Below are 15,264 nucleotides of genomic sequence, written 5' to 3'. Positions count from 1 at the left end.
GATATGTGATTGAGTAGAGGAAGTGGTTTGCATACGAGAGAGATGCACGCAGGTTTTACAGTACGTGAGCACTCCAGCTTGTCATAATATTCATCTCAGCAGTAATGACTTTTATTGATTTATATTCACACAAACTCAAGGTATAATGTTATAAAATCTGTTTTCAATTAATAGCTATTTTAGTTTTACATTTTACAAAAAAATGCAGGGCTATTCTAAAGATAAAAGCAAACATATCAGTGTATGAGAACATCTAAGCGCACACACTTTGTTCTGATCTCTATGGAGAATAGTTTCTGCTGAGGGAAGCCTGTCCCACCCAAGCAGCGATCTGACATGGCAATAATAATGTCGGAAATTCAAACATAGTGGACCGGCCAAAGTACACCTCCAGCCCGTACGCACAGTCCACTAGAACACAGGAATGTGCGCGTGTGTGTGTGTGTGTGTGTGTGCCTGTGCGTGGATGCATGCGTGTGTGTGTGTGTGTGTGTGTGTGTATGTGTGTGTGTGTGCGTGCGTATGTGTGTGTGTGTGTGTGTGTGGAGCATAGATACTGTGTTTGAAATTCAGCTCAATTTATCCTGCTTACAAGGACGACCCACAGGTTCACAGTCTGACTCCTCTGCCTGCCACAGCATCTCTTCTGTCCTGTACGTATACACTTTACTCAGAACATGGTTACAGGTATGGTATTATAAATAAGTGTGCAAGAAAGCAATTTTCTTTTTTATATTGTATGATACCGTATTGTGTTCTCAACATAGACGCATGTGTATGACATTCATCAGACATTACATACAGCATAAAACTATATGGCTGTTTTGAATAGGTTGGTTTTAAACCACTGAAATATACAGTACACAGACACACACGTTCTATATGCAGGGACAGTACGACAGTACATGTATGATAAAGACCTGGTTTTAGGATCTCTTTATCATGACTTAGTAGGAAAATGTTTCTTACTGTATGTCCCTTCTGAATTTTGTTTTCAACCACAGCAATGCAGACATACATGATCAAATGCTCATCGTAATGATCATATCCTGAATAATGCATTCAAACTCACAGTTTGTAAAATTGGCAGATTGGCTTTCTCAGTTTATATAGTGTGAATAGCTCCTTAATGTTTGCTCCATAAGCATAGCCAGTGTAGATATAGCTAGTAATGTTTGGTATATGTACAGTAACAGTATGTTTTAGTTTTTTTTCATCATCGTAACTTATGTGTCATTGTGTCAAATTGTTGTAGATCAGTGTTTCTGAGTGTGTCCCTAATGTATATAATTTTGACATATTTCATAAGATATCCTCGACCGTATCTGCAAATTGCAGAGATATTGTTTTCATTTTGATAAAATATTTGTGAAGGTCTAACTTTCCCTTATCACATAACGCCACACTGATGAGTCTTTAAGGTTCTGGGATGTCCTCAAGCTTTTAACAACGAGGTCGTCACAACGAATCGTGACGTTAGAATTATAAGGTTCTATCTCCATTTTTGTCAAAATTGAGTTTTTTACATAATCTGATCCATTAGGTGTTTATTAATGCCTGTGTAGTGTTATTTTTAAAATGTTGACATTTTTGAGTTAGTCATTCATCAAATACAAAGGTTCCATCTCACAGAACATAATGGAATGTAAAGACTTTGACGCTCAATATCTCTGAACTACCCTAAACGGAGATAAAACCTTATCATTCTAAGCTCACGGAATGTCTATGTTCGAGTGAATGTCATTTCGATGTTATCATGAAACTTGTATTTCTATTTATTAATGTAATGACAACCTGATAAATGCATTAAAAACAACTTAAATTCCCTTAAATTGTACGTCATTGAAGGCAAAGCCAGAGTATACCGTATCGTAATGTGTGCGTAAAGTAAGTATTTTCTATTCAAAGCTCTCCTATCATAGGCCTCGTTCACACGGCAGTGAAATGTGACCCAGATCCGACATTTTTGCCGACATGCGACTCAGGTCTGATTTATTCACATGAAATCTGACTTTTTTAAATACGACCTGGGTCGCGTTCAGAGGTGGTATTATATCGGACATGAGCATAAGCATTTGGCTCTCTTTTTCCTCATCCTTCATTTGCTTATATCTTTGCCGGCTTCCGCTGCACAAAAACTTGAAAATGAAACCGGTTGTAACGTTATCCGTCATGTTATCCATGGTTACTTTCGTAAACAGTGTGCTGCGCGTGACGTCCTGACGTCATTGTTATTGTCCTTCTGCGCATGCGGGTCTGTTCAGGGCCGTGGAATGTTCACACGGGAGTCAATGTAGGTCAAATATAGGTCACATTTTAAAAGTAATGTGAACTGCCAAACAAAAAAATCGGATCTGTGTAAAAAAATCGGAATTGAGCATCAAGACCTGCCGTGTGAACTAACAAGTCACATAAGTGTGTATGTGGTGTTTGTTGTAGCCGCTTGCAATCACCTCAGCTTGTTTACTTGTGTTTTTTGTCAAGTGTGATGTTGGGGTACCTTGTCTCAGCCACGTGTTCTTAGAATATTGAAATGTTTTATTTTAACTAATGACGTTACTTTTCAGGATGCCATGTTGCAACTGGCCGGGGACTTCAGCTGAAAATTAGCCGACTAGGCTAACGCTGCCTTTTTTACTGTATTTTATATGGTTCATGTATTTGGATTGTCCTCAATATAATAAACTAATAAACTAAACTAAACGAAGTTGCTTTGGAATAAGGCGTTTGCTAAATGCCAAAAATCTAATGTAAATGTAATCCCCGACTATGTATATTTCATTACAGGTTTTCAGTGTGAAAGTCTGTGGAGGCAGTCATAGAGGCAGTCATAGAGGCAGTCATAGAGGCAGTCATAGAGGAGTCATAGAGGCAGTCATAGAGGAAGTCATAGAGGCAGTCATAGAGGAGTCATAGAGGAGTCATAGAGGCAGTCATAGAGGAAGTCATAGAGGCAGTCATAGAGGCAGTCATAGAGGAGTCATAGAGGAGTCATAGAGGCAGTCATAGAGGCAGTCATAGAGGAGTCACAGAGGCAGTCATAGAGGAGTCATAGAGGAGTCATAGAGGAGTCATAGAGGCAGTCATAGAGGCAGTCATAGAGGCAGTCATAGAGGCAGTCATAGAGGAGTCATAGAGGAGTCATAGAGGCAGTCATAGAGGCAGTCATAGAGGCAGTCATAGAGGAGTCATAGAGGAGTCATAGAGGCAGTCATAGAGGCAGTCATAGAGGCAGTCATAGAGGCAGTCATAGAGGCAGTCATAGAGGCTGTCATAGAGGAGTCATAGAGGAGTCACAGAGGCAGTCATAGAGACAGACAGTCATAGAGGAGTCATAGAGGCAGTCATAGAGGAGTCATAGAGGCAGTCATAGAGGCAGTCATAGAGGAGTCATAGAGGCAGTCATAGAGGCAGTCACAGAGGCAGTCACAGAGGAGTCAGACAGGCGAGAAGCCGTCCCTCTGAGTGTCCAGTGACCATAGCACAGTTATCAATTTCTATAAGTTCAAATGTTATAGTGCTGTTGAGAGGCGCATATTCCCGGAGCATAAGTACAGTAAAAGACGTCTCCTGTGATCTCTACGTAACACTTCCTGGTGTGTCTGCCAGTGCTCCAGGAGCCAACAGAGGCCTAGGCTCGTTTAAAACCCCTCAAACTAATATCAGACTCCTGCTGGGCAGAGTCACTGCTTTCTCACCAAACAAACCCAAAGTGCAACGCAGGACCGCAACATAACCGTCCACCGTCCATTTCAAACTCTCACTTTTGATTTACGGGCCACATGGGGTGAAACGGAAACCGAATAATTTAGCTTCAAAGTGTACAATAGAGAGGTCTGTTCCAGCAGAGTAGGAGAACCGGAGCTGGTCGATATCCGTAGGGATGGAGGCTGGTTTTGATAGACTTGTGCACTATGTCATATAACCATAGTTAGGGTCATAGAATCTCTGAGTACAGTAGTAACGTAGCACAACAAATAATACTATTTCCTCTTTGCATTTTATTTTCAAGACTCAACTTCAGTGCAAAAACATATTAAATTCAATACGTTTTAATTGACATTATCTTGATTTGATTTATAATAACCCCATTTAGACAATCTCTCTCTCTTTCTCTCTTTCTCTCTTTCTCTCTCGCCTACAGAGGTATGACATGAGGATCACAGCAATGTTCAAGAGGCAATCTGGGATTGGTAATTCCATGTTTAGACTTTAAAATGATTGATATCTTTTGATTCTTAAAGAATGTGACACTAGAAATGCCTCATGAGCTTAGTTCAACTGTTTTGCCCATTCAGAACCCCAAATATTAGTTTACTCCATTGTTTGAAAATAATATCATTGTAAACCAATACTGTATAGCTTCAAAACGTGTATAGGTTAAAACTATTATTGTGATGTCATGGATGGTCAGCCATCCATACAGGAGCTCCGTCTGTGTGTTTGAGAGTGGCTACATTCCTCCAGCCCCATGCCTCATCTGTTTACCAGATTAAGAGGTGGGGAGAACACTTTGTCAGGGTTTACATTCCAGATTGCCCCTTAAAAAAAGAGTATCTTCTAGCTCCCGAGCTTCGTACACAGAATTTGTCAACGAAAAAATGTATTACAAAGTATGAAACAATAATTGGAAAAACAAATTTAAATTCTTTTTAAAAATCTCTCTCTCCTCTCTATCAAAGAAAGGACATTTATACTTTATAAATAACACAGAAATTACAAAAAGTGCTAGATATCAAGATATCAAAAGGTACCGGAGAGTAGCAGCTTGCATCAGGGCCGCCCCCCCCCCCCCCCCCCCCCCCCCACGCTCACACAACCTTGCTACCGCTTCTCCTCGCCACACAGTAGGCCACCATGCAGAGGACAAACAGCACCCCCCCTGCACCCATCAGACCCTTCTGGAGCAGATCAAGCAGCTGGATACGAGAGAGCAGCTCCTCCTTAAACATGTCTGCTGTTGGCTTGTCCATGGTGGCGGTCTGGAGGCACAGAGGAACAGAGGGAGAGAATGAGAGAGGGATGGAGGCACAGAGGAACAGAGGAAGAGAATGAGAGAGGGATGGAGGCACAGACCCAACAGAGGGAGAGAATGAGAGAGGGATGAAGGCACAGACCCAACAGAGGGAGAGAATGAGAGAGGGATGGAGGCTTAGCAGCATACTCATAGAGAGAGAGAGAGAGAGAGAGAGAGAGAGAGAGAGAGAGAGAGAGAGAGAGAGAGAGAGGTTACATGGACTTCAAGGACAGTTGAGGGGGAGATCTTGGCATTTGAGATTCCAAATCAACTCCAGTGGAAGTTCATGACTATTATACAGTAGGTTGGGTTGATCGTGCTTTGTACGCTGTAAACTGAGTAAAAGCCACAATGTGAAAATATGACATGAGGAACGCAACAGAGTTGTAAACAACTTACTTCGTTAAGCCAAACTACAGGAAATATGGTGTAATCCTTCACGTTCCGGAAAACCCTGCAGAGAGAGAGAGAGAGAGAGGGAGATGAGGAGGAGGATGATGCCTACGATTAGAGAGTGTCTATCCTATTTTAGAGACTCTACACTGGCTTCCTGTTAAGTTCAGAATAGATTTCAAGATCCTTCTGCTTGTGTATAAAGCTCTCACTGGCACAGCACCAGAATATCTGAAAGGCCTTTTGCTAGCATATCAGCCCAATAGAGCTCTCAGGTCTTCTAAAGCTGGTTTTCTCTGTGTACCACAAAAGAAGAGATTTGGTGAGGCTGCATTCTCATTTTATGCATCCAAATTGTGGAACGCACTGCCAGTTTACATTAGGGATGCAACCTCAGCAAATATGTTCAAGTCAGGACTAAAAACCCATCTTTTTAATATTGCCTTTAAATGACTAAATCATAAAATTAAGATGATAAAACCCATCCTTTTAATATTGCCTTTAAATTATAAAATAATTAAATTAAGATTATATAATGATTAAAACACTTTGAGCTGCAACGTTTGCAGGAAAGGCGCTATACAAATAAAGTTGTTATTATTATTATTATTATTATTATTATTATTATTATTATTATTATTATTATTATTACTATTGTAAAGCAGGTGATGAGATTAGACCAAGCGGCTGAACTTACTTGATAACGTTCGATGGGCCGTACATCATGTTCATCTGGATCCTCTTAGCGAACCTCAGAGTGAACCCTGTGGTCTGACAGAGACAAACACATCCACATAAGACAGATAACCAGATCTGAGGAGCTGTCACATGACCTCCCAGAGCAATGACACAGACCCAACAGAGGGAGAGAATGATGGAGGGATGAAGGCACAGACACAACAGAGGGAGAGAATGATGGAGGGATGGAGGCACAGACCCAACAGAGGGAGAGAATGATGGAGGGATGAAGGCACAGACACAACAGAGGGAGAGAATGATGGAGGGATGGGAGCACAGACACAACAGAGGGAGAGAATGATGGAGGGATGGGAGCACAGACACTACAGAGGGAGAGAATGAGAGAGGGATGGAGGCACAGACGCAACAGAGAGGGAGAGAATGAGAGAGGGATGGAAGCAACAGAAAGACAGAGACAGAGGGATCCGTCCACGAGGACAAAATTGATACTGAAGCAAAAGGGTGTAACTTCCATCAAGATGAGCCAACCCTTAAATCCAGTAGAGCACCCCTAAAGCCCACTAATTAGTTTAGCTGTAACCGTAACAACAGGCTATCATCAGATAACTGCATGGTTAGAAGGTGCTGTCACTGCTGCACGGAGCTCTTTTTATTATCCAGGGGTTTTATTCTGGAACAGTCTCCCTCTGACAGTTAAGGTAGCGCCATCTCTAAATGGTTTTACTGGTCAGGTCATGGTAGAAAGGTTTGGAAGAAAGTTTTCCACAGGCAATAGGCTTTGATTTCTTTCCACTATACACCTTAGCCTTACACGCACACTCATAGTCATACACACTTACACACATACACACTGATACGCAGCACTTTTGTCGTAAAGAATGTCCAAACTGTATTCTGATTGTATCTTGTATGTTCTGGTGTATCGTGTGCTCTTTGTATGTTTCTTGGTGCATTGTTGTTTTTTGTATGTTCTTGTCTTGGTTGTTTTTGTCTACCAACGAGGACCACGTTGGAAACAAGTGTTTCAGTTACGCTTTTACGTGCTAGCTTCTGGGATGTACTTTTTTACCCAAATCAATCAATCAATCAATCAATCAATCAATCAATCAGCCAATCTGTCATAGGGGCTAAAGCAATGTTTCTCAACCCTCTCCTCGGGGACCACCAGCCGTTCCACATATTCGATCTGTTCCACCACCAGCACACCTGATTCTACTAATCAATTGCTTTGCACTTGATTAGTTGAATCAGGTGTGCTGGTGGTGGAACAGATCAAATATGTGGAACGGCTGGTGGTCCCCGAGGAGAGGGTTCAGAACCACTGGGCTGAAGGGTGAAAGGTGGCAGACTCTTACTGGTTCAACATCCAGGAAGGTGACATGGTGCTCCTCACTGGGGCTGAGGCCCAGGACATCCTCTGTCAGGCTCTGGCTCCCGTGCAGGAAGTGAGGAAGAGAGATGTAGATGGGGTATCCTGTCGAAAGAGGAGGATCGACAATTCGACATAGAAAATGCATGCTACAGTATTTTGTTTGGCCATTAAATAGGCCTACACACAGTGGCGGACTCAGGCTGTTTGAAGGGCAGGGGCGAAAAGAAAAAAAGGGCACCTACTGCACAACATGGGGCCCCATCAGTGCACATGGTCAAGTTTAGACCATTGGAGGGGCACCAATAGGGCACGTCCTCTCATTTTCGCCACTCAAAAGGGCACTTAAGACAGACGTTTTTCAACCGTGGGGGCACCGCTGAGTCCACCAGTGCCTACTCAGTACCTGGCAGGGGAGGCTGGTGGAGGTAGACATCGGAGGACAGGCTCATCATAATACATCGAATGGAACGAGGGAACGGCATTGTGCGGTTGGATACCGTTCCTCATTCCGTTCCATGCATTTACAATGAGCCTGTCCTCCGATTTCTACCTCCACCAGCCTCCCCTAGTGCCTGCATAGGTCTATACAGGTTCACTCAGTTACTGCGCTGAGCAAATGCCGTCTGACTATCATGTGCGTTCGTAAATTCGCTCTGGGAAAATCTGGCACTCGTGGAATGGCCTCTTGTCCAATCAAATGACTTGGTCCCCTTTATGATGTTGAGCCCGGTGGTGTGTGCTCCGGCGCTCTCAGAGCGAATTTACGAACGCAGACGGAAAAAATAGAATTCCATGGTTTTAGTAGGTGTGTACGGAGCCCCCCTGGGGTCACATGGTAGCAAAAAATTATTTGATGTGTGAATCCGTTCCCTTGGTTTTGTAAAGCGTTCCCTCGGTTTAGTAATTCGTTAGGGTTAGGGTTATGGTTATGGTTAGGGTTAGGGTTAGGCCCTACGAGCCAGAACGATCGCAAGGATTAGGGTTAGGGTTAGGGTTAGAATCCTTGCGTTCTGGCTCGTAGGGCCTAACCCTAACCCTAACCCTAACCATAACCCTAACCCTAACGAATTACTAAACTGAGGGAACGATTTACAAAACCGAGGGAACGGATTCACACATCAACATTTTTTTTTCTACCATGTGACCCCAGGGCTCCGTAGGTGTGTGACCTCACCGCCGCGGCACCTGCTGACGTCCAGGACCCCGCCCACGGAGCAGTTTTTGGTGACCACATAGTCTGAGCAGTAGCACTGGTTGTCAGGGTTGATGGTGGGTGCTTCCAGGGTGGCTTTGGGCAGCGTGTAACGATACACCTCGATCCCCTGCAGGTCCTGAGTACTGTCGTACTCAGCTGACACAGACCTGAGGACGACAGTGTTGACTGGTTGACAAAGGGGCTTGATTGTGGGTAAAGCCTGACCTCTAGTGGCTCAAGTCAGTAAGGCAACCTCGGAGGAGAGATGAACATCAAGACCTCAAACGGCCGCATAAATATCTGGTCGAATTAGATTCACGTATAATCCGAACAGTGTTATTATGAATGATATCAGAATGTCGACGAGGAATCGTGTTGTACTCCACCTGCAGATGTCTGAGGAGAAGAAGTACAAGGGCTTCTTCGGGTTCAGGAAGGGCGCGAAGGAAGAAGCGTCTGAGGGAAACAAAACGTCGGTTAGAAGTTAGAACAGAGGTGTTAGTTGGGACCTCATTCCTAGACTTGATTTGACTAGACAAATATGAGATTGGTTGGTCATACGAGGACAGGTTTAGGGGATGATGTTCTGGAATAGTTTCGGTTGGATGAGAATAAAGTATGATCTTGTCTCAACGACATAGTGACACTGGCCCCTTGGCTCCTATAGTGACACTGCCCCCTTTGCTGCCTGGGTAATTGGGAGAGTGTACCTGTGCCGTTGATCATGTTGCAGTATGTGTCGTTCCAGAAAGTCAGAGCACTGTTAAGACAGAGATAGAGGGGGTCATTGCTATTGTATTCACTACAGGGAAGGCTAGTGGAGGTAGACATTGGAGGACGGGGTCATTGTACTGTATGGCATGGAATAGAATGAGTGTTTGATTTGATACCCTTTCTCATGCATTTACAATGAGCCCTTCCTCCCGAGTTCAACCTCCACCAGCCTCCATTTGATTCACAACTATCTAAAGTTTACCACAGACCAGTGGCTTTGCTTTGCGGCTTAAGGAAGACTCACCTCAAGTCCTGCCAGCTTTCAATCAACGACACTTTGTTGATATCGTCCTTCCCGGTGTAGATATTGAAAGGCCCGTCGAAGGTGCCATTGTACTGAGCACAACGCACACCACGGAATAGTTTAGTTGAAGACAATTTGGATTGTGTTATGTTGTGTTTCCGTATTTGCTTTGATAACCAGATCAGAGTATAATTTGGACATGAAAGTGTGCTGTTACTTTATAGTATGCACGTTCACTTACAGGAACAAAGATCCCCAGAAACTGGTTCAGCATGGGGTCTTGGTAACCCCAGAGCAGCTCCTTCACCGTGCGCCTCTGGAACAAGGTCACGTTGTTCGAATTTATCATCATATTCAATAAAAAATGGAGCCCCTTCGGAAAGAGTGAATACGCCCCCTGAAAGATAGACAAGACAAATCAAGAAACACATTTGCATTACTCCAAAACATTACAGGAAGAAGTGAACATCATAAATGAACATCGAAAAAAATGCAATATGCAAAAGAAATGCTGAATGCGAGTGCACTATAAAAAATAAAAATAAATGCAATGCCTGCACACATGCATATGGCTGCTATACACTGTGCCGTGGAGATAAGAGAGGATCGTTAAATCCCCGTTTATGACGGTAGATATGACGGCTGCCGTCAGAGGCCTGGCTCGTAAAAAACTGCTTCAACTTGCAATTGACGTGAGTCTTATCCGACGCATGGGGTGCCGTGATAAAAAAAAGAAAAACAATAAAAGAAAACATTGCAATAATGATATCTCATCATCAACAAGGTTTGTTCACAATAGCACCAATAACACCCTCCAGTGTTACCATAAAGCCTTTTTAATCAGCAGTATGTATGTCGACCAAAACAGAGGAGACGTAACCAACATCTGTAATGACACCTCACCACGTGGTGGAGTGAGTCCAGGGGAGGCTGGAGGTGAAGGTGGAATTCCAAGGACATGGATCATTGCGATGCATGGAATGGAATGAGGAATGGTACTTATGGGGGTGGCTGTGGCGCAGGAGGTAGAGCCGCCTTCTAATGATCGCAAGGTTGGCAGATCGGCGGTTCGAACCCCGGCTGGCCACATGTCGAAGTGTCCTTGGGCAAGACACTGAACCCCAAATTGCTCCCAGTGAGTGGGGCCGGCTCCTTGCATGGTAGCTTGCCGCCATTGGTGTGTGAATGGGTGTGTGAACGGGTGAATGAGAGGCCGTTGTAAAGTGCTTTGGATAAAGGCGCTATAAAAGTGCAGTCCATTTACCGTTTATTGAACTCATATGTGTTTGATACAATTCCTTATTCCACTCCATGCATTGCAATGAGCCCATCCTCCAAGTTCTACCTCCACCAGCCTCCCTGTGAGGGTGAGACTCACTTACAGCCACAGCCAGGTTGATGGAGGTGACAGTGTCCTCTTCAGGGCCTACGGACATGGAGGGTTCAAATATGGCTCCGTTGGGGAGCAGGAAGGAGATGGTGTGCTTCTCTGTGTCGGCTGTGATGTTCTCTTTGGCCATGTACCGTGTCCTGAGGCAAACACAGAGAGACACAGACGTTTTGTGAGCTTAGAATGATAAGGTTCTATGAATGAATGAATCAATGGACTTTATTGTCATTGCTACAGTACAGGTACCAAACAACGACATTTAGGAGGGGTGGCTCCCCTGGTGTTAGGAAAGGGAAAAAAAAAACTTTTAGAAAAAGAAAAAAATCACAAGAAGTTAAGGAGCTGGTTTACATAAATAAAGGCTATGTACACAATCCACTGTACTATACTGTACAGATAGTCAACTAGGGTTGTCATATTGCACAATAGTATTTTTTCACGTTATTTAAAGTGTCACAGTTTGCAGGCTTGAAATGTACATGTTTGTGCCTCAGCACTACACCTGATTTTTTCAGTCCAGCAGCTGCCATACAATCCGTCCAGACTGTCCAGGGCCCAGAACTTAGGTCTTTGCTGTGTTCAGGGCCTGGACGGCCCTGTGGTAGAAGCAGTTCTTCAGTCTGTTTGTCTTAGCGGCCAGGGTCCTGAACCTCCTTTTCGAGGGCAGCCTGGTAAAGTGTACGTGCCCAGGGTGGGTCGGGTCCCTGGAGATCTTTGAGGCCTTCCTGAGACAGCGTGTGTTGTACAGCTCTTCCAGAGAGGGGAGGGGGGCGCCGGTGATCTTCTGTGCTGTTCTCACGACTCTCTGTAGCGCATTTCTCTCCGCTGTTGTGCAGCTGGAGAACCAGTTGCAGATGCCGTAGGTGAGGATGCTCTCCACTGCGCCGCGGTAGAAGGCCACCAGTATCTCCTGCTTGTTGTGTTCCTTCCTGAGGCATCTCAGGGTGTGTAGCCGCTGTTGTGCCCTCTTGATGGTGCCTTTTGTGTTGTCCTTCCAGGTCAGGTCATCCCGCATGTGATGTCCCAGGAATCGGAGGGTTGAGACTCTCTCCACGCTCTCTCCGTCGATGAGCAGGGGCTGGATCTCTGACTTTTTCCTCCTGAAGTCTACGATGAATTCCTGGGTCTTTGACTTGTTCAGCAGCAGGTTGTTAACCTTGCACAGCTTGCTCAGTTACTCTACCTCATCCCTGTACGCCGCCTCGTCCCCCCCCCCGAGATACATCCCACCACGGTGGTGTCGTCTGCAAACTTTACGATGTAGTTGCTGGGGTGGACGGGGGTGAAGTCGTGGGTGTAGAGGTTGTAGAGGATGGGGCTTAGCACGCAGCCCTGGGGGGACCCAGTGCTGAGGCTGAGGGCTGTGGAGGTGTGGGGGCCCACCCGCACCCTCTGGGGGCGGTCGGTCAGGAAGTCCTTGATCCACGCACATATAGAGTGTGATAGACCCAGGTCTAGTAGTTTGGTCGCTAGCCTGTCTGGAAGGATGGTGTTGAAGGCGGAGCTGAAGTCCACGAAGAGCAGTCTCGCGTAGCTGTTTCCCCTCTCCAGGTGGGATAGAGTGGCGTGGAGAGTCGTCGCGATGGCGTCCTCTGTGGACCTGTGGGCTCTGTAGGCGAACTGGTATGGATCCAGGTTGGGCGGGAGGCGTGTGAGTATGTGGGCCCGGACTAGTTTCTCGAAGCACTTCATGATGATTGGTGTGAGTGCCACCGGGCGGTAGTCGTTTAGGCAGCTCACCGTGCTTTTCTTCGGGACTGGGATGATAGTTTAGGACGGAGTGATCTCCGTTTAGGGTAGTTCAGAGATATTGAGCGTCAAAGTTTTTACATTCCATTATGTTTTGTGAGATGGACCCTTTGTATTTTATTAATTACTAACTAAAAAATGTCAACATTTTAAAAATAACACCACACAGGCATTAATAAACACCTAATGGATCAGATTATGTAAAAAACTCAACAGAAATCTACCTTATAATTCTAACGTTCAAAAATGGAGATAGAACCTTATATAATTCTAATGTCACGGTTTAGTCTCCTCCTACAGATATTGAATTCTGACCCTTTCTACATGATATGATTAGATTGGATTTGATTGATTAGCTAGATTTTTTTTAGATCACATTTTTGTGATAAAACACCAACTTGTTTCATTTAATTTTACTCTCATTAGGTAATCAACCTACACTTAGAATAGGCCACAAAGTAAAGAACTGAACAGAAACATACAGTACAGTATGTTGAAGAAGAAATATGAACTCCCAAACACATTAGGACCTACCTGCAGACTATAGGCAAAAAAATAATATATACTATAATATTGTTAGAAAATACAAAATACCATAAAGACCAATGTAAAATAAACACATGATATATATACAGTGTATATATACAGTATATAAATAATTATAGTATATAATTATAAGTATATTAAAAAACATATCATAAAAGCAGCATTCAAAGTCTTGCAGCGGTTCAGGGGTGAAGCAAGATATGATGCAGGTTTTTCCTCTCATTACTTCACTCGTCTCGCACACAGAGAATGCAGAACTGGCACAGAGCGCACACTCCATTAACTGCACGCTAACCTCGATTATTCTCTATCAGAACTGGAAAATTCTGATCGGTGTTGAAAAGCATTTTCCAGTATTTTGAAAATCCCAAAACACAGCTGTCTTAAGTATCTTGTAGCAAGATACATCAGATTTTTGTTCAGGCCAATCAAATACAAATCGTGAGCTTAGAATTATAATGTTCTATCTCCGTTTAGGGCAGTTCAGAGATATTGAGTGTCAAAGTGTTTACATTCCATTATGTTTTGTGAGATGGAACCTTTGTATTTTATGAATTACTAACTCAAAAATGTAAACATTTTTAAAATAACGCCACACAGGCATTAATAAACACCTAATGGATCAGATTATGTAAAAAACTCAATTTTGACAAAAATGGAACCTTATAATTCTAACGTCACGAAATGACAAAATACGTTAAAAAATAAAATAAAAATTAAAAAGTAACAGAAAACAGTCCCTCTATGCCTACTTGTACGTGTACGGCCCTCTCTCCAGGACGACCGGCTTGGCCCCGTGCTCCAACACTTCCAGAGGGTTCTTCACGTCGAAGAGCCAGAACTGCCGGTACACAGCGGCCCCCGCGGACACCCAGTTGTCATAGGCTGTCGTCCCGGGCTCGATGACCGCTTCCTGCAACCACCAGACACACACACTGTCTATATAAACTGACCCCATGGTTGTACTGTAAGTAGAGAAATATGTCTTTTGTTGGTGCAAATTTCGAAAAAAACGATTCACCTCTCAGAAGGAGGTACATGTAAATGTCCCTTAAATATTCTTCACTATACCAAATGAGAACCACAATTTGGATGTTTCTTGTAGTTGCTGTTCATAATCTACTAAGCATGTTACTACTTAAACCCTTTATCTATTGTTCCTTACAAGCAAAGAGAAGAAAAAAAACTCTAGCATTTTTGACTGCCAATGGCTTCTGGCCCGAGCATAGTTTACTTTTCTTGCGATGACTGATGGATAATTTGTTGTTTGTTGTTACAACAATTTGTTGTAAGTCGCTTTGGATAAAGTTGTCTGCTAAATGCCAAAAGTGTGATGTAAATGTAAGCAAATATCTCTCCCTACAGTATGAACCTCTCTGTGATACAGGCATGTGCATGTTTCTCAATGTTTGTCTCCACGACCTCTCATAATCCTCTGTTTGACTTTCTAGAAAATGGACACGCACCTGAGACACCGTCCCACGGATGAGGAGGTCGCCCACGGGGATGAGGATCCCTCCCAGCAGGGCCACCACCGCCCCGAACACAGCCCCGGTGAGTAACCCACACTTTCTGTCACAGCAGCAGCCCATAGTGGAGACACTCCGTGTCTGTCCGTGTGTGTGTGGGTGTGTGTGTGTGTGTGGGGGTCTGTCTGTCTGTCTGTCTGTCTGTCTGTGTGTGTGTCTGTCCCTGTGTGAGTCCCGGCAGCAAGCAGCGACAACAGCATCAGTGGCCAGGTACAGAGTACAGACATCCCTGGCAACAGGCCCATCACGCCGCCTGATTATACAAGAGCCCAGGGTTGAAGGTTGTGGAGATAACGCCTTTCCGCCTCTCTGCCCTCAGGTAGCAGAGTTAGAGCCCTGCTCAGCTGAGGAGAACG

The 15,264-nt window shown here is 44.1% G+C and overlaps 1 protein-coding gene across 1 annotated transcript; it reads right to left on the bottom strand.

The window, feature by feature from the left end:
• Window positions 1-3,177: 3,177 nt before the first annotated feature.
• cd36 (CD36 molecule (CD36 blood group)) lies at window positions 3,178-14,996 on the bottom strand (the record flags this gene model as incomplete). The annotated part of the gene is made up of 13 exons (XM_080537702.1): window positions 14,846-14,996; window positions 14,132-14,292; window positions 11,077-11,224; window positions 9,936-10,091; window positions 9,695-9,786; window positions 9,387-9,436; window positions 9,063-9,132; window positions 8,656-8,843; window positions 7,465-7,583; window positions 6,108-6,181; window positions 5,417-5,471; window positions 4,816-4,982; window positions 3,178-3,268 (listed from the first exon to the last, which is right to left on the bottom strand). The coding sequence occupies exons 1-13, from the start codon at window positions 14,969-14,971 to the stop codon at window positions 3,178-3,180; spliced, it is 1,497 nt and encodes a 498-aa protein (XP_080393828.1). The 5' UTR covers window positions 14,972-14,996.
• Between the last annotated feature and the right edge of the window lie 268 nt (window positions 14,997-15,264).

The sequence above is a fragment of the Nansenia antarctica genome, assembly GCF_963989245.1.
Source record: "Nansenia antarctica genome assembly, chromosome: 8".
Classification (NCBI taxonomy): Eukaryota; Metazoa; Chordata; class Actinopteri; order Argentiniformes; family Microstomatidae; genus Nansenia; species Nansenia antarctica.
This window is presented reverse-complemented; position numbering and strand designations above follow the sequence as displayed.